General features: G+C 51.9%; 1 protein-coding gene across 1 annotated transcript in view; it reads right to left on the bottom strand.

The window, feature by feature from the left end:
- SLCO4C1 (solute carrier organic anion transporter family member 4C1) overlaps window positions 1–14,304 on the bottom strand; it is a 71,562-nt gene extending 57,258 nt beyond the window's left edge. The window contains exons 1-2 of the mRNA XM_029074340.2: window positions 13,985–14,304; window positions 3,573–3,836 (exon numbers count right to left, since the gene is read on the bottom strand). Coding sequence (XP_028930173.1) covers window positions 3,573–3,836; window positions 13,985–14,279 — 559 coding nt within the window. The 5' untranslated portion in view covers window positions 14,280–14,304. The remainder of the gene's footprint in view (window positions 1–3,572; window positions 3,837–13,984) is intronic.
- Window positions 14,305–23,486: the final 9,182 nt, after the last annotated feature.

Raw genomic sequence — 23,486 nt, forward strand, 5'->3', positions numbered from 1 at the left:
CCCCCACAGTTGCCGGGGGGAGGCAGAGGCGGAGCCAGCGAAGGAGACCGAGAATGACGGCCGGAGACCTCATGACATAAATCTGCATGAATAAAAGTAATCTGAGTTAGATATCCCAGGCTGAGGGGGCAAAAATGAAAAACCATCTTTCCCATCCACCAGCCACACCAGCGGGATTTTGCCAAGTGGTCTTCATGAGTCTGTAGCCAGTCTATCCCCTCTTTCTTTCATGATGTCTAATCCAAAACCACTTCTTAAAAAAAAAAAAGCCTCAGCAATTCCAGCAAGGTTAGATGCCCAAACCTTTCTGACAATTATACCCACATGCAAATGGATTAACTATTTAGAAGATTCTTTCCCAAGCATCTATAAATTCCCTCCCTTTTACAGTAAAGCAGTCAAGCTGTTTCAAAAAATCTGCTTTTCTAATCTTAATCTCCTTTTTATGTTAGTCCCATTCCCCATTGCTCATACATGGATATCAGATTACAAATCTTGTATTTTCTTCTCAACAAGTGTGAATACTCAGTTATCTACCCATTCAGTCCATTCATCTCTGCTCTCTTCTTTGATGCTAGTTAGCTCAAAAAGAAGGAAAGAGGAAGGAAAACAAAATGGACATTTCTGGGGGTGGGGGAGAAGTCAAGGGAGCAGAGTATGCTTCATCTACATACAAAGCCCAAAAAACCAGCTTCAGTTAAGACAAACTAGTTCTAACCATGACTTTGCCCAGGGCTTAACTTTCCTCTCCAAACCATGGGCTAACTTGCTTAGAGGAAGTTGTGGTTCCAGAAACTTGTTAAATATCAGAAGTTAGAACAGTTTCTAATATGACAAAATCCCAGAGCATAGTAACCGTGTTCTCAGTAAAGACCTCGTCTTCTGAAATGGTATTTTCTGACCACTGAATCTGATGGGGAACAGGGGACTTCAAGGTCCCGTCCAGCCCAGATCACAGGCATCTAACTCACCACCACACTCTGTCACCAGGTTTTTTTTAATTGGTGGGTGGGGTAGGAAACCCAGTTTTGCCTGGTTCCTCTGCAGTCTGCTTCCTGCCCAACACTCAAAACTCGAGGGGAGCATGATTCAATCTGGGGAGGGTGCAGGGAGAAAGAAGCTCTGGGGGGGTATGATTCAATCTAATAGGGGGGTGGGAGGAAAAGAGGGAGTTGGGGAGATGGCAACCCCAGGATCCTTCGAGCCCATCTCCACTAGGGTGGTATCACTCTCAATTTGACATTGGAGCACTTATCCTACCAAGGGCAGGAAAAGATGGAGTAAAGTTATCCCATACCTGGCTGGGGGAGATCCCTGTTTAGAAGGCTGAACCTCTGGTCCACATTAACAGGGTGGGAGAGAGGACCCTGCTAAGACTCCTCCCTTCCCCACGTCAACCCCACTTTTTTTCTAAATCACGGAAGCCTGTTCCATCCATTAAAATACTGAACTACCAAACCGGAGAATGGACCGAGCTTAACTCTGGTGAGGTAGTAACAGGTGTTGGGATTCTCCCATCCCATCCCATCCCTCTGAATTCAGTGTCCTACCTTGGTGCAGACTCAAAGCAGCCCTGCCCCAGGGCCACTTACCTGTTGGCCTAAACATGGGCTTTCGGACGGTGCACACCGGTAAATGATACAACTGGAGAAAAAAAAAAAAAGCCTAGGGCCAAAATTTTAAAAGGCTCTGGAAGTTCGTATTCCAAAATTAGGAAAGAGGAAACTGATGAGCTTTTCTATGATCAGGAATTTTCAACTAACCTTCCTGAACAGTCAGCCAGACCATATTCCTGCTCAGCTAAGTATCAAGAGTTTCCAGCTCATGACCCACCGGATTTGATACATCTTTGTGGTTCTGGCAGAGTCTCTTAGTACAGAACAAACTGTCCAGAGATTTTAAAACAAAAGAAAATGCTCCAGTCATCAGGTTGGGAGGACAAAAATTTCCCACTATTAGAGTGAAAAGAAATCCAGCATAGCAGATACATTATGTGCATGTAGATTTATACCAGCAACTTAAATTTATTTCCCTGCCAATGAAACTCCAATGTAGCACAGTGTAATAATAATGAAATGATCTTTCTTCAGGGTGCTCTGTATCATGCACTGTGCTTTGGGCTGGGGTAGATACAGAGTGACCAGACCAGACAGAATTCCTCTCCCATACAGAGCTCACAACCTAGGAGCAAATGAATAAGAAAGCTAAGGTGAGCCCATTAGGCAGAATGAAGCTCTAAAAGATAAAAGGCTCCAATGGCAGAAGGCTAATCTTACAGGCAGAAGGCTAATCTTATGAGGATAAGATTATCATTAATCTTACATTAACGATCCATAATAATTGTGGTACTTAAGCACTTACTGCGTGCCAGGCACTGTTCTAAGCGCTAGGGTAGATACACAGTCTTATCCCCATTTTACAGATGAGGGGGCTGAAACCCAGAGAAGCTAAGTGACTTGCCCAAGGTCACAAAGCAGACAAGTGGCAGAGCCAGAATTAGAACTCAGGTCCTTCTGACTCCTAGGTCCGTGCTCTATCCCCTAGGCCGCACCCTTGCATCTCTGTGGGTAAACATGGAACTAGTGGTGACGAGACCTGACTTAGTCTGTACTCATTATTAATAAATGCCTCAGGTCACCACTTTGGTTCCTCTGTGGCTCACAGCATGCCAGGTTTATAAACGGACAACACTGCATTTCAACAATCTTAGTTTATAGGGCTTAATAAGATGAAATGTAGTAGAGGGCGGGCAGAGGCGAGAAGGAAATACCATTAAATCAATGAATGAATGAAAAGGTCAAGGATCTAACTGCTCCACCTTTGTGGCCTGTTAGACCTGGGAGTACAGGCTTGGCACTCCACATTTCTAGCCTGTGCCTAGCCAGATGAATTTCGGATGATCGCTCGACTCCCTGATCCCCTCAATCCCCAAATCTTGGTACGTTTTCTCATCCGTGGACATTACTTATCCTGGATAATTTTTCTTCATCTCTTCAAACCTTGCTGTTATTTCTAGAATGAAAGAAGTTTTGCATCAAAAAGAAGACCTGCTAATTTGCTACCGGCGGTACCGAACCACATTTCTGACTTCAAAATACCCTGAGCCAGATGGACTGACCATCCGATTCGGAGCCGCCGACTCACCTGATCAGGTGACCTAGAGAGCCCAAGGGGAGCCACAGAAGAAGGATCTGTAGTTTCAAGAACCTCCAGCAACCAGGGGGCTAGTGGGAAATGCCCATCAGCATCACAGCCCTTGACGCTAATAGTAATAATAATGGTATTTGCTAAGCGCTTACTATGTGCCAAGCACTGTTCTAAGTGCTGGGGCACAGTCAAGGTAATCAGGTTGCCCCACGTGGGGCTCACAGTCGTAATCCCCATTTCACAGATGAGGTAACTGAGTCCCAGAGAAGTGAAGTGAGTTGCCCAAGATCACACAGCAGACAAGAGGTGGAGCCGGGATTAGAACCCATGACCTTCTGACTCCCAAGCCCCCGGTCTATTCATTACATCATGTTGCTTCTTTATGCCCCTTCCCGTGTTATACGTGCAGGAAGATGGCAACTTACCTTCAAATTTCGACCCATACTCATACGCTCCGGTCGTAAAATGCGGCAAACAAAATACAAGCGATCCCAGGCCTATCATAAAGGATGAAAATGCCAGCCATCTTGGTTTGTGCCCTCTTTCTCCGTAGAAGGACACGAAGAGTGACAGCACACAGAACGCAATGTCGTAGCTTGAAGACACGAGGCCAGTCAGGGAACTGTTCAGTTCATACCGCTTCTCAATGGTGGAAATGCTAATATTAACCAGTCCATTTACCACAATTCCTGGAGGAGGAAGAGGACAATATGAAACAGGTCAATGAAACTTTATGACCACTCAAATGATGAGGTATTTCATATCACAAATCCAAACTTCTAGACCTAGACCCATTGAGTCATGTTATCCCAGAAGGCTTTCCTGAACACTGGAAAAACAGGCCCCCACGATGTATTTAAGTTTACTATACTCTTGGGTTGAACTGATAAAACTAATTCACCCAAGTCACCTCCTAAATTGCAATCTCTAGAACTTTACTTTTTACTTTATATGGCCCAGGGTCATTTCCCAACACTTTACATTCTTCAGGTGGGGGATAGAATTTACATTCTGGAAGGAACAATACCTTCTCCCAGGAGCCAAGTAAATATTCAAAAAAACAAAATAGGAGGCCTCATCTCATCTTTCAACTCATCTTTAATTACAGGTACAAAGCAAAACAATAACAGACTGAAATACTCTACCAGTTACACCGCCGGTCATTGGTGGGAGCATTAAATACATGCGGTCATGGACCACGGACTCCTTGACCTGAAAAGATTTTTCTTTATAAATAAATTTACCAGGTTTAAAATTTTCATTGTGATAAATATGGGAGAAGGTCAGAGAAACAGCGAGGCAATAGTCCTTAGGTGTTCATCCTTTAATTCACAGGAATCATCATGAAGTTCTTAGTCATCAAGGAGTTAATCATTACTGTTACTAAAAATGGCAAAAATCAGCGAGAGATAAAGTGTCTGACTGCTTTGAGCTTGGATTCTAGACTATCAACTCAGCCTCTAGGCTGTGAGCTCCTTGTAGGCGGGGAACACTATTGTATCCAGCTCTCCCAAGCGCTTAGTACAGTGCTCTGCACACAGAGAGTGCTCAATAAATACCATTAATTGATCATGCAGTTTGGTTGTTCCAAAGACAGAACATCTCTCACATCAAGAGACCTGGGAGCAAAGACCTTCCTCGTTCACTTCGTAGACCCAACTTCTGAACTGGGTACAAAATTCGAGTGGGTTAGTTTTAGGGCTGAAAGTCGAAAAGTCTTGGATACCTCTCCCCGCTGCCAGTTAAAAAGTATAATTTTCCGGGTCCTAGACTTTTAAACACCTGTCTGATTTAAAGTCCTTACCTTAGTCCCCAGTGTCATTTAAATTTGCAGATCCTCGTTTCCTAGGGACTCACAGAGAATTCACTCTCCATAATATCCAGGCCCAAACCGCCAAAATATCATGCCCCCGTCCCTGTGCCGACCTCCCGCCCACCCACATTCCTTTTCGTGGCAATCTGGAGGATAGGGACCGAAACAGGAAGCTGGGGCGGGCGGGTGGGTGGGTCGGCGGATTTCTGCGGCTCACTGAGAGTGCTGTGACGCGGAGGAGGCCTCTGATAAGGATGCCAGAGCTTGCTGGCCTCCCCACATATTCGGCCAGAGACCTGCAGCTGCCTGGAGAGGAGGCCTCGGCCAGGCGGCTCCAGGGCCAAGGCCTCAGGGATGCAGGAAGATTCTGGGCACCCCAGCCCTGGGGGTGCGGGCTCTCTCCCAAAGGGATGATGATGGTATTTGTTAAGCGCTTACTCTGTGCCAAGCACTGTTCTAAGTGCTGGAGGTGGATACAAGGTCATCAGGTTGTCCCGCGTAAGGCTCCCAGTTTTAATCCCCATTTTACAGACGAGGTAACCGAGGCCCAGAGAAGTTAAGTGACTTGGCCCAAATCACCCAGCTGACAAGCGGCGGAGCCGGGATTAGAACCCAAGACCTCTGACTCCCAAGCCCGGGCTCTTTCCACTGAGCCATGCTGCTTCTCAAAAAAAAAAAAAAAGTGAGCCACAGCCAGTGCTCCTCAACCCAGGGGTCCTCTTAAACCTTGCCAGCCCAACAGAAGGAAAACTCTCATAAACTGGGGGCATGATGGAGCAGAAATAATCATAATAAGCCTAATCGTCATAATGATAACATTAGTGGTATTTGTTAAGCACTTACTATGTGCTTAACACTGCGCTTGGGCGTTGGGGTAGATGCAATCCAATCAGATTGGTCACAGTTCTCGCCCCACAAGGGACTGTATCTGTTGCCGAATTGTACAGTCCGAGCGCTTAGTACACTGCTCTGCACATAGTAAGCGCTCAATAAATACTATTGAATAGATAGAATGGGAAATCAATCCTTTTTTTTTTTTTTTTTTATAGAAGAGGAAACTGCTATCCTTACCTTGGCCTTTCCCTACCCATATGGGAAGCAGCATGGCCTAATAATAATAATAATAATAATAATGTTGGTATTTGTTAAGCGCTTACTATGTGCCCAGCACTGTTTTAAGCGCTGGGGTAGACACAGGGGAATCAGGTACTTGCCCAAAGTCACACAGCTGACAAGTGACCGAGCCGGGATTCGAACCCATGACCTCTGACTCCAAAGCCCGTGCTCTTTCCACTGAGCCACGCTGCTTCTCTAATGGATAGAGCGCAGGCCTGGGAGTCAGAGAACTTCTATTCCTGGCTCCATCACTTGCCTGCTGTGTGATCTTGGGCAAGTCACTTAACTTCTCCGTGCCTCAGTTCCCTCACCCGTAAAATGGGGATTAACTCCTCAATCAGTGGTATTTACTGAGTGCTTACTATGGGCAGAGCACTGTATTACGTGCTTGGGAGAGAAAAGAATTAGCAGGTCCGTTCCCTGCCCGTAATGAACTTACAGTCTAAATCCCCCTCCCTCCGATTTAGATTGTGAGCCCCGTAGAGGACAGAGACTACGTCCAACCTGATTATCTTGTATTTATCCCAGCGCTTAGTACGGTGCCTGGCACATAGTAAGCGCCTAACGAGTAGCATTAAAATGCTTGCGGGATCCCAAAGCTACCCAGGCCAGGATGAGGAATGTAAACTGGGTTTGGGTTGTCGGGCAACTAGCCACCCTCAGTGAGTCGCCATCAGACCGAGGCGGCCAGAAATTCTGATTACCATCAAGGAAAGGAACTTTTGACATCCTGTCAGCTGAGGCCACGGACGATAACAGAAGGGGCCAATTTCAAGGTTTTAAAATTAAAAACTGTCCCAAGGAAGGGAACATTTATATGAGCATCCTGCCTCATTAGAACCAAAGTTAAAGGACAGATCCTTCGGGCATTCGGCCCCTAAAAAATAAGCCCTTCCTTCTATTTTGAGCTAAACGTTTAACCTCATGGCGTGCGGACACTCTCGGACACAGCAGGGAAAGTGTCTGTTTATTGTATTATACTCTCCCACGTGTTTAGTACAGTGCTCTGCACACGGTGAGCACTCAATAAATGTGCTTGAAAGAATGAATAAATGACACGCCAGTTCATTTCCTGGCAACTGACAATCACGGGCTTGGAGAGAAGGTCCCTCTGCGACTGGCAACGCGGTACCGCTCCAGAACAGGACAGAGGTAACACAACCTGCACGCGGAGTCGTCGGATTAGGAAGTGACAGTTGCCGGAAGCAAGTTAGGGAAAGGAGGAAAGTTCAGAGAAGGGACACGCTCATCTTCTAGAAAGTTCTAGGAGAAGCACCATGGCCTAGCGGAAAGAGCAAGGGCTCGAGCGTCAGAGGATGCGGATTCTAATACTGGCTCGGCCATCTGTCTGCTGTGTGACCTCGGACAAGTCACTGCACTTCTCTGTGCGTCGGTTCCCTCATCTGTGAAATGGAGATTAAGACTGTCAGCCCCATGTGGGGCAGAGACTGATTACTTTGTATCTGCCCCAGAGCTTCAAACAGTGCTTGGCATATAGTAAGCACTTAAGGAATACCATAATTATTATAATTATTATTCTGATCACCACGGAATTCATTCTCTCTCTAGACCGGCTATTAGTGGAAAGAGCACGGGCTTGGGAGTCAGAGGTCATGGGTTCGAATTCCAGCTCCGCCACTTGGCAGCTGTGTGACCGCGGGTAAGTCACTTTACTTCTCGATGCCTCAGTTCCCTCACCTGTAAAATGGGGATGAAGACTGGGAGCCCCACGTGGGACAGGCTGAAAACCTTGTATCCGCCCCCAGGGCTTAGAACAGTACTTGGCACGTAGTAGGCGCTTAACAAATACCCTTATTATTAGGGTAAAATTCGAAAATTTCTGAGCATGTTAAACATTGAATCTATTAAAGCACCTTGGAAAATGACCCGATGGTACACTAGAATAGGCTGTTTATTTCCATTTGCTATTATCCTCGTTCCCAGATGACGGAGAAGAAAACGTAACCCAATACACCCACAAAACTGCAAGTGAAGACAGGTCACGGTGCCTTTCCAAATCTGGTTGCTCAATGCGTTTGCTCAATGCGTTGGGAGGTGATGGGCACCGTCTTGCTCTACGCCCACCCTGCCAGTCCCGATTATCCCTTTCATTTCTGAGGGCCTACGGGGTGCAGAGCACTGCGCTCAGCGCTGGGGGGGGGGGGGGGGGGGCCCACACGATCAAGTAGACAGCCTTGGGGAGCTTCCAATCTAATAGAGGAAACAGGCAGAAACTAATTGAATACCTACAAAGGAGCGAGAGGGAAACAAGGCAACTGATTTTAAAAAGCAAAAAACTAAGTCATAAATGGAAAAAAAACCCCAACTGGGTTATCGATGGCTAAAATAACTGATGCGCTGTTCATGCCAGGAATGTGTGGATTCATCTGTGCGGGGGACTGCGCTCGGATCTGTGACATTTGATATCTGCTCCAACCCCACAGCACATATACATATCTTTAAATTTCATTATCAATTATTTGTATTAATCTCCATCTCCCCCTCTAGACTGTACGCTTTTTATGGGCAGGGAACACGTCTGCTAATTCTGTTGGATTATACCCTCCCAAGCGCTTAGCACAGTGCCCCGAGCCTTACAAGCACTCAAAAAATACCACTGATAGCTCAGAGGAAGAGCTCAGGGCAGATCAGCGGAAGAAAAGTCAAGTCCCATTATTTGCAAAGGGCATGAGCGGGAAAACGTCCAGGAAGCTCTCTCTTTCCTATCAAATTCATTCATTCGATAGTACTTATTGAGCACTTACTATGTGCAGAGCACTGTACTAAGCGCTTGGAATGGACTATCTGGCAACAGATAGAGAATGGGGAAAGCACTTCTCTGAACATAGCTGGGAAGAAGTTAACCAATGAATGGTGACCTGAAATCACCATTAAGTGCCTGAAAACCCTAAATGTGTGAAAGCCTCAATCAGTCAACGGTATTTACTGAGCGCACACGGTGTGCACAACACTCACTGGAAAACACTAGGGAGAATCCATGGAGTTCAAGTCATACGCGGAAACGTGGCGATCGCCCTGCTCTGTTTCGACCGAGAGGGACAAGACTCTGTGTTTGACTCGATTATCCCGTTCTTAGGGCAACAATGATCACAAGGCTAGGCGCTTAGTAAGGTCTTCACAAACACCACAGTTATCGCTATTGTTCCGGCCCCTTAAAAACGTGTAATTTCCTTTTTAATCACTTTCGCTGCAATTCGATGCTTTAGGATTTCTAAGCAGATGGATCTTCAAACGTTTCATCATCCATTTATTTAGCCACAGCTGATTAGGGAACTGCATCGTTCCCCGGGTCGTCGGAAAAGGAAAATAACTCAGGAGAGAAATCGCTCAACTTTCTCCAATCAAAAAGTGCATTTTCTAAGAATTCGGCCTCAGAGCCTTACCAGATTGTTTAGTCTTGAAAGAACGGTCTAACGAAGTATTTCCAACTAGTAAACATTCAACAGCCCTTGATTTTATTTTATTTTTTTTAAAGCATCCAGTTACATCCATTTTAAGGATGGAGAGTGAGCCCAAGACAGAAAAGAGAGTGCCAGCCAGGAATTCCCTTAACCTCTATGTACTTCAGCTTCCTGAACCCCAAAATAGATGTCATACCTGCTTTTCTACCTAACCCACGGGGCAAAATCCTAAAGCGCAGATGCTTGCCCGACCCCTTCCTCTAGCCTGAAACTCCCTCCCTCTTCATATCTGCCAGACCACCAAGCTCCCCCCATCATCTTCAAAGCTTTTTTTAAAAAAAATCACACCTCCTCCAGCAGGCCTTCCTTGACTAAGCCCTTATTTCCCCTACTCCCCCCCTGCATTGAGAGCTGTACCCCTTTAAGCACTTTGGAACCCCCTCCCTAAAGCACTTATGTACCTATTAATAATAATGATGTACCTATAATAATGTTGGCATTTGTTAAGCGCTTACTATGTGCAGAGCACTGTTCTAAGCGCTGGGGTAGATCCAGGATAATCAGGTTGTCCCACGGGAGGCTCACATTTAATCCCCATTTTACAGATGAGGCACCGAGAACTGAGGTGACTTGCCCAAAGTCTTCACAGCTGACAGGTGGCGGAGTCAAGATTAGAACCCATGACCCGATTCTTCTCCTCTGCCATTTCTCCTCTCTCTCCGTCATTTTAATGTCTGTCATCTACTGTAGGCTGTGAGCTCCTTGTGGGTAGGGATCGGGTCTATCAACTCTATTGCTTGAATTCTCCCAAGCGCTCAGTACGGCGCTCGGCATATAGTAAGCGCTCAATAGCACCACTGATTGATTGCCAGCTCGAGGAAAGAAGAGAGCCAGGGGAGCGGGCTGAGCAGGAAGCATTCATTAAATTAACTGAATTTACTGAGCGCTCACTCGGTCTCCTCAGAGGAGCACCGCCCCTATCAACTCAAAGGGCACTCTCCCAAGCGTCTAGTACAGTGCTCTGCACAAAGTAAGCGCCCAATACCACTGATTGATTGCCAGCCCGACGTCTCCGCCTTCTCTAGACTGTGAGCCCGTTGCGGGCGGGGATTGTTACCGTTAATTGTCGCACCGTACTTTCCCAAGCGCTTACTCCAGCGCTCTGCACACAGTAAGCGCTTAATACGACCGAATGAACGGAAGAGGAGAGCGAGAGGGGAGGGCTGAGCAGGAAGCAGCCTCAGACCCTCAGGAGGCCCACCGTCCGTCTGTTCTGTCAACTGGGTCACACCGAACTCTCCCAAGCACTCAGTACAGTGTTCCGCAGACAGTGAGCGCTCATTAGATAGCACCGATTGACTGACCGACCGCCCCAGGAGCGGTCGGTGTGGAGTCGAGGGAGAGGCCGGGAGCCCCGGCGGAAGAGAAACACGGCCTAGTGGTAAAAGCCCGGGCCCGGGCGTCAGAGGACGTGGGTTCTAATCCCGGGCTCTGCAACGTATCTGCCGTGTTACCTTGGGCAAATCACTTTGCTGCTCTGTGCCTGTTACCTCACCTGTAAAATGGGGATGAAGACCGAGTCTCAGGTGGGAAAAGATGATTTCATTCATTCAATAGTATTTTTTGAGCGCTTACTATGTGCAGAGCACCGTACTGCCTTGTATCTACCCCAGCGCTTAGAACATAATAATGATAACAATGTTGGTATCTGTTAAGCGCTTACTATGTGCCGAGCACCGTTCTAAGCGCTGGGGTAGACATGGGGGAATCGGGTGGTCCCACGTGGGGCTCCCAGTCTTCATCCCCATTTTACAGACGAGGGAACCGAGGCCCAGAGAAGTGAAGTGACCTGCCCACAGTCACACAGCCGACAAGCGGCAGCGCTGGGATTCGAACTCACGAGCCAAGAAAAGCGCTTGGCACACAGTAAGCTTTTAACAAACATCATTATTTATTATTAAAAGGGCGACAAGCAACACCGACGCCCCCCCCCCCCCGGATCCACCATCCCTCAGCTCGCTCGTATTTATGGAGCGCCGACTGTGTGCCGAGCACCGTCCTAACCGCCTGGGAGAGGGACGAGGCGACGGGGAGCAGACGCCTTCACCGCCCACGTGGAGCTCACAGTCGTTCGCTCCTTCATTCAAGAGTACCGGCTGAGCGCTCACTACGCGCAGAGCACCGTACTGAGCGCTCGGGTCGGACAAGGGGGCCACGGATAACTGGCCACGGCGGGGGCCAGAGGCACCCGTACAGATCAAGAAAACGACGGGTCTGGATCTACGCGGGCCGTGGGGCCGGGAGGGAGCAGAGGGAGCAAAGGAGGGCCGGGAGGAAGGGAGCGGGCGAGGAGGAGAGGGAGGCGCAGTCCGGGAAGGCCTCTCGGAGGAGGCGGGGGAGTCACCGTCTCACCGGGCCCGAGGCAGGACGTGGCTTAGCAGGTGGCGGTGAGCCGGAGAAGGTTGGCGCCCGAGGGGCCAAGCGTGTGGGCCGGGCTGGAACGAGAATAACGGTGACCGTGGCGTCCGTCCAGCGCTCACTCCGTGCCCGGCAGCACGGTGGACACGGCTGGGGCTCCCGGTCTCCGTCCCCACTTGACGGAGGAGGGAACCGAGGCCCGGGGAAGCCAAGCGACCGGCCCAAGGTCACACAGCCGACGAGGGGCAGAGCCCGGGATCCGAACCCACGACCTCGGACTCCCCGGCCCGGCCTCTGTCCACTGAGCCCCGCCGGGGTGAAGCCAGTGAGCCCCCGGTGGGACCACCCGATTCCCCGGTCTCTCCCCCAGCGCTTACGACGGCGCTGTGCACATAGTGAGCGCTTAACAGACACCAACATTATTATTATCTTGAAGCCGGTGAGCCCCACGTGGGAACACCCTTCCCATCCTCTCAGCACCGTACTCGTCCGCTCGACTCTATGTGTTTCCGTTACCCTATTTATTTTGTTAACGAGATGGACATCGCCTCGATTCTATTTAGTCGCCACGGTCTTCGAGCTGTCCTTCCCCTCGACTCTATTTACTGCCATTTTTTTGTCCGTCCGTCTCCCCCGATTAGGCCGGGAGCCCGTCAGACGGCGGGGACCGTCTCTAGCTGTCGCCGACTTGTTCATCCCAAGCGCTCAGTCCAGTGCTCGGCACGTAATAATAACGTCGGCATCTGTGAAGCGCTTACTATGTGCCGAGCACCGTTCTAAGCGCTGGGGTAGACACAGGGGAATCGGGTGGTCCCACGTGGGGCTCCCGGTCTTCATCCCCATTTTCCAGATGAGGGAACTGAGGCCCAGAGAGGTGAAGTGACTCGCCCAGGGTCACACAGCCGACAAGGGGCAGAGCCGGGATTCGAACTCATGAGCCCTGACTCCAAAGCCCGTGCTCTTGCCACGGAGCCACGCTGCTTCTCCATAGTAAGCGCTCAATAAATACTACTGAATGAATGAATGAATGAACAGCGCTCGGCACATGGTGAGCGCCTAACAAATATCAACATTATTATTATTACGAAGCCGGTGAGCCCCCGGTGGGACCCCCTGATGCCCCTCTATGTCCCCCAGCGCTTAGACCGGTGCCGCGCACATAGTGAGCTCTTAACCAGCGTGGCTCCGTGGAAAGAGCCCGGGCTTGGGAGTCAGAGGTCATGAGTTCGAATCCCGGCTCGGCCACCTGTCCGCTGTGTGACTTTGGGCAAGTCACTTAACTTCTCGGTGCCTCAGTGACCTCATCTGTAAAATGGGGATTAAGACTGTGAGCCCCACGTGGGACGACCTGATTCCCCTGTATCTCCCCCAGCGCTTAGAACAGTGCTCGGCACATAGTAAGCGCTTAACAAATACCAACATTATTATTATTATTATTAACCGATACCAACATCGTTATTATTTCGAAGCCGGTGAGGCCCCCCCCCCCCCCCGGCGGGACCCCCTGATGACCCAGCGTGGCGCAGTGGAAAGAGCCCGGGCTTTGGAGTCAGAGGTCATGAGTTCGAATCCCAGCTCCGCCCCTTGTCAGCTGGGTGACCGTGGGCAAGTCACTTCCCTTCTCGGTGCCTCAGTTATCCCATCTGTCAAATGGGGATGAAGACTGGGAGCCCCACGTGGGACAACCTGACGACCCTGTGTCTCCCCCAGCGCTTAGAACAGGGCTCGGCACATAGGAAGCGCTTAACAAATACCAACATTATTATTATTATGACCCCGCATCTCCCCCGGCGCTTAGAGCAGGGCTCTGCACATCGTAGGCGCTCAACAAATAGCAACCCGATGATCCTAATGAGGCCGGTGAGCCGCCCCCCCCCCCCCCCGATGCCCCTCTACTCATTCATTCAATCGTATTTATTGAGCGCTTACGATGTGCAGAGCCCTGGACTAAGCGCTTGGGATGAACAGGTCGGCAACAGATAGAGACGGTCCCTGCCGTTATCTCCCGCAGCGCTTCGCGCAGGGCGGAGGCGGGGTCCGGAGGGGGTGGTCGTGGGGCGAGCGGTACCTTGGACGAGGGCCAGCAGGCTGTAGTGGAGCAGGTAGCCGCGGGGGTTGTTGCAGAGCTGCAGCGGCGCGGGGGAGAAGCGGCCCCAGCCGCACGGACCTTCCTCCCACTGCGAGCGGGAGGAGCGGGAGGAGCGGGAGGAGCGGGAGGAGCGGGAGGAGCGGGAGGAGCGGACCTCCGCCGCCCCCGCCGACGCCGCCCCCGCCGCCCCCGCGGGGTCGGGACGCGGGGCGCGCTTGGGGCCCGGGCTGCAGGGCACGAAGGCGGGATTGTCGACGCCCCCGCCCCGCTCCATGGCTCCGCGCCCCGCGCCCCGGCGCCCCGGCCTTCAAGACACGCGGCAACCGCCCCGCCCCCTCCCCGGGACACGCCCCCTCGCCCGGAGTCCACCGGTGGCGAGGAGGACACGCCCCCCTCTCCCCGAACGGACCAATGGCGTGGAGGACGCGCCCCCGGACACGCCCCCGCCGTGAAAAGGACACGCCCCGCGCTAACGCCCCCGCCGCGAGGACACGCCCCCTCTCCCCGAAAGGACCAATGGCGAGGGGGACGCGCCCCCGGACACGCCCCCACCGCGAGGACACGCCCCCTCCCCCCGAAAGGACCAATGGCGAGGAGGACACCCCCGGCCACGCCCCCTCCGTGAGACGGACACGCCCCTCGGCAACGCCCCCACCGCGAGGACACGCCCCCTCTCTCCGAAAGGACCAATGGCGAGGGGGGCGCGCCCCCGGCCACGCCCCCACGGCGAGGAGGCCCCTCCCCCTCTAACGCCCCATCGCGAGGCCACGCCCCCTCCTGGAACGCACCAATGGCGAGGAGGCCACGCCCCCACCTGTCCGAGGCCCCGCCCCTCGAATCCCACCCATCCCAGACGGCCCTGCCCCCACCTGCTGCTATCCCTCCTTTTCCCCCCGTGGTATTTCCAAAGACCCCCCCCCCGGGGGTAAGTAGAGAAGCCGCGTGGCTCAGTGGAAAGAGCTCGGGCTTGGGAGCCAGAGGTCATGGGTTCGAATCCCAGCTCTGCCATTTGTCGGCTGTGTGGCTGTGGGCAAGTCACTTCACTTCTCTGGGCCTCGGTTCCTAATAATAATAATAATGTTGGTATTTGTTAAGCGCTTACTCTGTGCCGAGCACTGTTCTAAGCGCTGGGGTAGACACAGGAATCAGGTTGTCCCACGCGGGGCTCCCAGGCTTCATCCCCATTTTACAGATGAGGGAACCGAGGCCCAGAGAAGTGAAGGGACTCGCCCACAGTCACACAGCCGACAAGTGGCAGAGCTGGGATTCGACCTCATGAGCCCTGACTCCCAAGCCCGTGCTCTTTCCACTGAGCCACTCTGCTTCTCAAGCTGGGTGACTTGCCCAAGGTCACCCAGCTGACACGTGGCAGAGCCGGGATTCGAACCCACGACCTCTGACTCCCAAGCCCCGGCTCTCTATTGAAGGCGCCCCTCCTCCAGGGAGCCCTCCCAGACTAAGCCCCCCTTTTCCTCATCTCCCACTCCCTTCTGCGTCGCCCGGACTTGCTCCCTTTGCTCTTCGCCCCTCCCGGCCCCACAGCAGCCTGGCTCAGCGGAAAGAGCCCGGGCTGGGGAGTCAGAGGTCCTGGGTTCGAATCCCGGCTCCGCCACTTGTCAGCTGGGTGACTGTGGGCAAGTCACTCCGCTTCTCTGGGCCTCGGTGCCCTCATCTGTAAAATGGGGATGAAGACTGCGAGCCTCACGTGGGACGACCTGATGACCCTGGATCTCCCCCAGCGCTTAGCACGGCGCTCTGCACAGAGCAGGCGCTTAGCAAATACCGACATTATTCCCCCGATTAGACCGTAAGCCCGTCAAAGGGCAGGGACTGTGTCCACCTGTTGCCGATTTGTCCATCCATTCATTCAATGGTATTTATTGAGCGCTTACTCTGTGCAGAGCACTGGACGAAGCGCTTGGAATGAACAAGTCGGAGACAGATAGAGACGGTCCCTGCCGTTTGACGGGCTTACGGTCTAATCGCTTAGTCCAGTGCTCTGCACGTAGTAAGCGCTCAATAAATACTACTGAATGAATGAACCCCTGATGTCCCTATTTGTCATTTATTTCTCTGTACTGACGTCTGTTTCCCCATCACTAGACTGTAAACTCCTCGAGGGCAGGGAACGTCGCCCTTTCGTCGTGTTGTACTTTCCCGGGAGTTTAGTCCAGTGCTCTGCGCACAGTCAGCGCTCGGCTGTCTGCTGTGCGATTCTGGGCAAGTCGCCTCACTTCTCGTGGCTCAGTGGCAAGAGCCCGGGCTTAGGAGTCAGAGGTCACGGGTTCTAATCCCGGCTCCGCCACCTGTCGGCCGGGTGACCTCGGGCGAGTCGCTCGACCTGTCGGTGCCTCGGCGACCTCATCTGGAAAATGGGGATGAAGTCTGTGAGCCCCGCGTGGGACAGCCTGATCGCCTTGTATCCACGCCAGCGCTTAGAACAGCGCCCGGCACACAGTAAGCGCTTAACAGATACCAACGTTGATCCCGGCTCCGCCACCTGTCAGCCGGGTGACCTCGGGCGAGTCGCTCGACCTGTCGGTGCCTCGGCGACCCCATCTGGAAAACGGGGATGAAGACCGTGAGCCCCAAGTGGGACAACCTGATCACCCCGTATCTCCCCCGGCGCCTAGAACGGCCTGGGCACTTCGGCGGCCCCGGGGACGGCTCGCATCCGGGCTCCCAGACGCGGTGTCACACCACTCCCGGAAACCCTGACACACACACACACGCACTGTCACTGTTCTGGTCGATGATGAGAATAAGGTGACTGACGAGAATCGGTTTTAAAAATCCAGGGCCAAGAAATTGCCTAAAGGAATCGACTGATTAAATCGGTCGGGGAATGAGTCTACCAACGCCGGGGCATTATATTCTCCCAGATGCTTAGGTCGGCGGCCTACGCGCGATAAGGACTCGGAAGATACCATCGACTGAATAGTGCTGGAGACAGGGAGACCTAATGGAAAGAGTATGGACTTGGGAGACAGAAGACCTGGGTTCTAATCCCTGCTCTGCCAATGGCTTGCCGTGTGACCTTGGTCAAGTCACCTAACTTCTCTTTGCCTCAATTTCTTCAACTGTAAAAGTGGAGCTCAGATCCTCCTCCCTCCTACTTAGATCGTGAGCCCCACGTTGAGGCAGTGACCGTGTCCGACCCGATGGCCTCGTCTCGACTCCGGGGCTTAGAACGGCGCTTGATACATAGTAGTAATAGTGTTGGTATTTGTTAAGCGCTTACTGTGTGCCGAGCACTGTCCTGAGCGCTGGGGGAGATACAGGGGAATCGGGTCGTCCCACGTGAGGCTCACAGTTAATCCCCGTTTTACAGATGAGGTAACTGAGGCCCAGAGAAGTGAAGTGACGTGCCCACACTCAGCTGACGAGTGGCAGAGCCGGGAGTCGGACCCATGACCTCTGACTCCGAAGCCCGGGCTCTTTCCACTGAGCCACGCTGCTTAGGGCGTCAAGGAGTGGTTGAGTCCCCAGAAACTCTGGGACGTGATTAGGTTAGTGTTTAGCCGAGGTAATGATTTGCATCTAGAAAAGTTTGCCTCATAAGAGGATGAATCACTGATATGCGGTGATGCCGTTCCTCCTAAGAATCACTGCTCTGAATTCTTTTTTTAGAGAAGTCACAGTCCCAGAACAACGGCCCAAGGCACTTAGGCGTTGGGTCTGTCTTCTTCTCCCTTCAGTGAATCTGAAGATACAAAACCCACGTCCTCTGGTTCTGCACTTTGTCCGTGAACTAGTTTAGAAGCGAGCTTCAGGAGAGGGTGAATGAGTGGAAGTATGAGAGGAGGAGCTGGAATTAAATCTTGTAGGAGACCCACATTTTTATTTTTCAGTGGAATTTAAGCGCTTGCTATTTGTTCTCAATGCTGGGTGGGGTTCAGGTTAACTGGGCCGACAAGGTCCCTGACCTTCACGGGGCTCACGGTCTACGCAGAAGGGAGACGGGGTATTTAATCGTCATGTTACAGTTGAGAGAGCTGAGGCAAGAGAGAGGTCAAGTGACTTGCCCAAAGTCTTGATTCTATTTATTTGCTATTGTTTTAATGAGATGTTCATCCCCTTAATTCTATTTACTGCCATCGTTCTCGCCCGTCCGTCTCCCCCGATTAGACCGTGAGCCCGTCAGAGGGCAGGGACTGTCTCTATCTGTTACCGATCTGTACCTTCCAAGCGCTTAGTACGGTGCTCTGCACATAGTAAGCGCTCAATAAGTACTGTTGAATGAATGAATGAACGAAAGTCACCCGGCAGTTGATTGGTAGAGCCGGGATTAGAAGCCGGGACCTCTGACTCCCAGGTCGGTGTTCTCGCCACCAGGTCACGCCGCTTCTCCCGAAGGGAAAGGGGGAGATGAAGGTGGTCGGCAAAGGGACCGGGGAAGGAGCGGTCAGATAAATAAGGAAGAGGAAGAGCCGGGTACCACTACGGCCGGAGAGGCTTTCTGGGCGTGGGACTTGGTCGGCAGTGTGAATGGCGAACAAGAGGTTAAGGAGAAGGAGAACAGAATAGAAACCGCGTGGCTTAGTGGAAAGCGCCCGGGCTTGGGAGCCGGAGGTCGTGGGTTCTAATCCCGGCTCGCCACTTAGCTGTGCGACTCTGGACAAGTCACTTAACTTTTCCGTGCCTCAGTTCCCTCATCTGTAAAATGGGGACGAAGACTGTGAGCCCCACGTGGGACAACCCGATGACCGCCTATCTACCCCGCGCTTAGAACGGTCCTTGGCACCTAGTAAGGCTCTAACAGATACCATCAATCTTGCTATTATTAACACTAGAATAGAACCCATTAGACTTACCTAGAAGATCATTTGAGACCTAGATGATTGTGATCTCGGTGGAGCGAAAGGGAGAAAACTCAGATTGTAAGGGGTCAAGGAGAGGGTGGACGGAAAGGAGTTGGGAGTGGTGGGTAGAGGCAGATCGGTGAAGGAATTTAGAGTAAACGGGAGGCAGAAGATGGGGCAACCGCTGGAGAGTGTGGTGGAATCAAGTACGGCTTTTTCAGCATGGAAGAGAGCTGACTGGTGATTGGAGTCCTCTAAAGACACAACCATTAGCACATGGGAAATAAGAATGATTATTTGGATTATGATGATGATGGTGGTGGTATGTGTCAAGCACTGTTCTAAGTGCTGGGGTAGAGTCTACTTAATCAGGTTGGACGCAGTCCCTGTCCCACACAAGGGCATTGAATCGCGGCGTGGCTCAGTGGAAAGAGCCCGGGCTTGGGAGTCCGAGGTCATGGGTTCGAGTTCCGGCTCTGCCACTTAGCTGTGTGATCGTGGGCAAGTCACTTAACTTCTCTGTGCCTCAGTTCCCTCATCTGCAAAATGGGGATGAAGACCGTGAGCCCCACGTGGGACAACCTGATTCCCCTGTCTCTCCCCCAGAGCTTAGAACGGTGCTCTGCACATAGTAAGCCCTTAACAAATACCAACGTTATTATTATTTTACAGAGGAGGAAACTGGGGCCAAGAGAAGTTAAAAGACTCGCCCAAGATCGCACAGCAGGCAAGCGGCAAAGCTGGGATTAGAAACCAGGTCTTCTCACTCCCGGGCCTGTACTCTTTCCACTAGCCATGCTGCTTCTGAACTATTAGATCCAAAAAGGATAAATAAAGGGTCGATTCCATGGCCTTAGGTAAAACCCCAAATAACGTCACTCTATATTCATTCAGTCGGATTTACTGAGCGCTTACTGTGTGCAGAGCACTGTCCTAAGTGCTTGGAAAGTACAATTCAGCGATAGAGACAATCCCTGCCCACAACAGGCTTGCGGTACAGATGCCGTGCTAACGGTGTAATGCGCTAGACGCTGGGAACAGCCGTAGGTTTCACGCGGGTGGGCTAGGCACCGATCCCCTCACCAGCCCCTGCTGTTAATGCCCCAAATCAGGATCCGCCAGATGGCATGGGTTCACGACTGCGGTCGCGGCAGTCCTCTAATAGCAGTGCTATTGGTTAAGCGCTTATTTCGTGGCGAGACTCGGGATGATCAGGTCCCACATGGGGCTCACAGTCTCAGTAGGAGGGAGAACCGGTATTGAACGCTCTTTTTTGCAGATGAGGGAACTGAGGCACAGAGTGACTTGCCCAAGGTCACACAGCAGACCAGTGGTGGAGCCGGGATCAGAATCCACCGGTCCTCCGCCTCCCGGCCCGTACTCTTTCCACTAAGCCACGCTGTTTCGAGTCTACTAGTTAAGCTTGTTGGGTTCTTTTGGTTGGTGTTCGTTAAGCGCTTACTCTGTGCCAAGCACTGTTCTAAGCACTGGGGTAGATATAGGGTAATCAGGTTGGCCCACGTAGGGCTCACGGTCTTCATCCCCGTTTTACAGATGAGGTCGCTGAGGCACAGAGAAGTTATGTGACTTGCCCCAGGTCACCCAGCTGACAAGCGACGAAGCTGAGATCAGAACCCACGACCTCTGACTCCCAAGCCCGGGCTCAGGATCGCAGATGGCAGTCACTCTTGCACTCGGATTTGTAATAATAATAATGGTATTTGTAAAGTGCTAGGTGCCAGACACTGTGCTAAGCGCTGGGATGGATCCAAGCAAGTCAGGTTGGACCCCAATCCCTGTCCTGCGTGGGACTCACGGTCTCAATCCCCATTTTCCAGAGGAGACAACTGAGGCACAGAGAAGTGAAGTGGCTTACCCAAGGTCACACAGCAGACAGGTGGCGGAGTCGGAATTAGAACCCATGTCCTTCTGACTCCCTGGACGGTGCTCTATCCACTCGACCACGCTGCTTCTCCGTGAGCGCACTGCGAGTCCGTAGAGCTTCCAGGAGAGAATTTTCTAGAGAGAACTGGACCTCCAGAAAAATGAGAACTCGCCCGGATGAGGATCTTTGAGACCAAGATAGAGGCTGGGACCAACCCACTCTCACCCCCAGCCTCTCCCACAAGGTTCTCTCACCTGTGCATTTTCCCCAGGGCTTAGCGCAGTGCTCTGCGCATAATAAGTGCTTAATAAACACTATTACGACTTCCACTACCACTAGGGGTGGGATCTTGAGGGGCACGAGAACTGAGAATCCTGCTAGTCCCACCCTCCCTCCCCTACCGCAGCGTGGCCCAGTGGAAAGAGCCCGGGCTTGGGAGTCAGAGGTCATAGGTTCGACTCCCGGCTCTGCCACTTGTCAGCTGTGTGACTGTGGGCGAGTCACTTCACTTCTCCGTGCCTCAGTGACCTCATCTGTAAAATGGGGATGAGGACTGTGAGCCCCACATGGGGCAACGTGACTACCCTGTATCTACCCCAGCGCTTAGAACAGCGCTCTGCCCATAGTAAGCGCTTAACGGATACCAACATCATTACCGCGCTTTGGTTTGCGTCCCCTGGAATGAGCCATCTTGAGCCGGGATCATCACAAGAAGTACGGCTGATCCCGGGATCCAGAAAGGCTCGCCGTGGGGTGGGAGGGAGCAATGATGATTGTAGAAGAGCTTGTACTCTCCCAAGAGTTCAGTGCAGTGCTCTGCACACGGTAAGCGCCCAATAAATACGATTGAATAAATGAATGACGCCAAGGGCGTGACCGGGTCACGGCCTGTATGGGCCTGGCTCTACCTGGGTGGCCAGCGCAGTGAGGGAATTATTCCTCATGAGACGACTCACACGGCAAGTTCAAAACTGGATCATTTCAACCCCTGTCCTTTGCAAGTGGTGGATTTCGAGGGAACAGGTTTTCCGATTATCCCTAGGTTCCGTTGACCCGAAGCTCACTGGGCCCTTTAGAAAGAACATCGGCTGAAGCACAGAACATCAAGACCTTTGAGCGAGCAGGCGTGGGGAGTGATGGAGCAGCGGGGCGAAGTGGCAAGAGACCGGCCTGGAACTCAGAAGGACACAGCTTGATAATAATAATAATAATAATAATAATAATGTTGGTACTTGTTAAGCGCTTACTATGTGCCGAGCACTGTTCTAAGCGCTGGGGTAAGCACAGGGGAATCAGGTCGTCCCACGTGGGGCTCACAGTCTTAATCCCCATTTTACAGATGAGGGAACTGAGGCCCAGAGAAGTGAAGTGACTTGCCCACAGTCACACAGCCGACAGGTGGCAGAGCTGGGATTCGAACTCATGAGCCCTGACTCCCAAGCCCGTGCTCTTTCCACTGCGCCACGCTGCTGTTCCGATCCCGGCTCCGCCGCTTGTCTACTGAGTGACCTTGGGCAAGTCACTTCTCTTCCTCTCTGCCTCACTTATCTCGTCCGCAAATTGGGGATTGAGACCGTGAGCCCCAAGTGGGTCTGGGACTGAGTCCGACTCGATTTGGTTGGATCCACCCCGGTGCTTAGTACAGTGCCTGGCACCTAGAAAGCCCTTAGCACGTAGCACGGTTATCATTCTTATTTTTAATAATAATATTCAAAGGGTAGTATTCCTCAGCTTCACCTATCGGGGTGGGGGAGAAGCCTGCAGAAGACTGGCAATGTCCTCACTCAGGGCACTGGACTAAGCATTTGAGGAGATCTAGCTGGAGAGAACGGTGGTAAAATAAATCACAGGAAGGGGGAAACTGATAGATTTTAAAGATCCGTACATCCGTGCTACCCGGGGGAGCGAGGCAGGGTAGAGCCGGTCGGCAAAATCTAGCTTGGAGGCTGCCGGCAGAGTCATTTTTTGGAAACACAGGGGCCCGGCGTCTGCCATGCCGGGGACACAACGAAGGACGCCATCTCCCGCAAGATGATAGAATGTAAACACTGTGACGGTATTCCTGAAACGTGGGAACGGAAAGATTGTCGGGGAACAGAGGGAGTGCCCAGGAGATAGCTCAGAGCAAGGTCTTCTCTCCTCACCCAAGTCCGGCTCGCCCCCTCTCCGGAATGTTACGGTCATTGCTAAGAAAGAGGAGGCAACGATTTAAAAAGTCGGGTTTTGGCAAGCCCAGCCTGGAGTGAAATCCCAAAAGATTCTGGAGGAGAGGAAGAGGGAGAAAGAGAGACAGAGACAAATGGGGGGGAGAGACACAGAGAGATAGAGAACCGAGAGAGGAAGAAATCAGTCGGAGGTATTTATTGAGCATCTGTTGTGTGCAGAGCACTGTTCGAAGCACTAGGAAGCGTACAACACATTCCCTGCCCGCAGGAAAATTGAAGGGTGGTAGGGGGAGGGGAGAAAGACATTAATTTAAATAAATTACGGATATGGGCGAAAGTGGTGTGGGACGGAGGGGTGAATAAAGGATAATAATAATGATAATGTTGGTATTTGTTAAGCGCTTACTATGTGCCGAGCACTGTTCTAAGCGCTGGGGTAGACATAGGGGAATCCGGTTGTCCCACGTGGGGCTCACAGTCTTAATCCCCATTTTACAGATGAGGGAACTGAGGCACGGAGAAGTTAAGTGACTTGCCCACAGTCAAGGATGCAAATGAAGTGCAAGGGTGACTCAGAAGGGAGTGGGAGAAGACGAAATGAGGGCTTAGTTGGGGAAGGAGAGAGGAAA

Source organism: Ornithorhynchus anatinus, chromosome 10 (genome assembly GCF_004115215.2).
Source record: "Ornithorhynchus anatinus isolate Pmale09 chromosome 10, mOrnAna1.pri.v4, whole genome shotgun sequence".
Lineage (NCBI taxonomy): Eukaryota > Metazoa > Chordata > Mammalia > Monotremata > Ornithorhynchidae > Ornithorhynchus > Ornithorhynchus anatinus.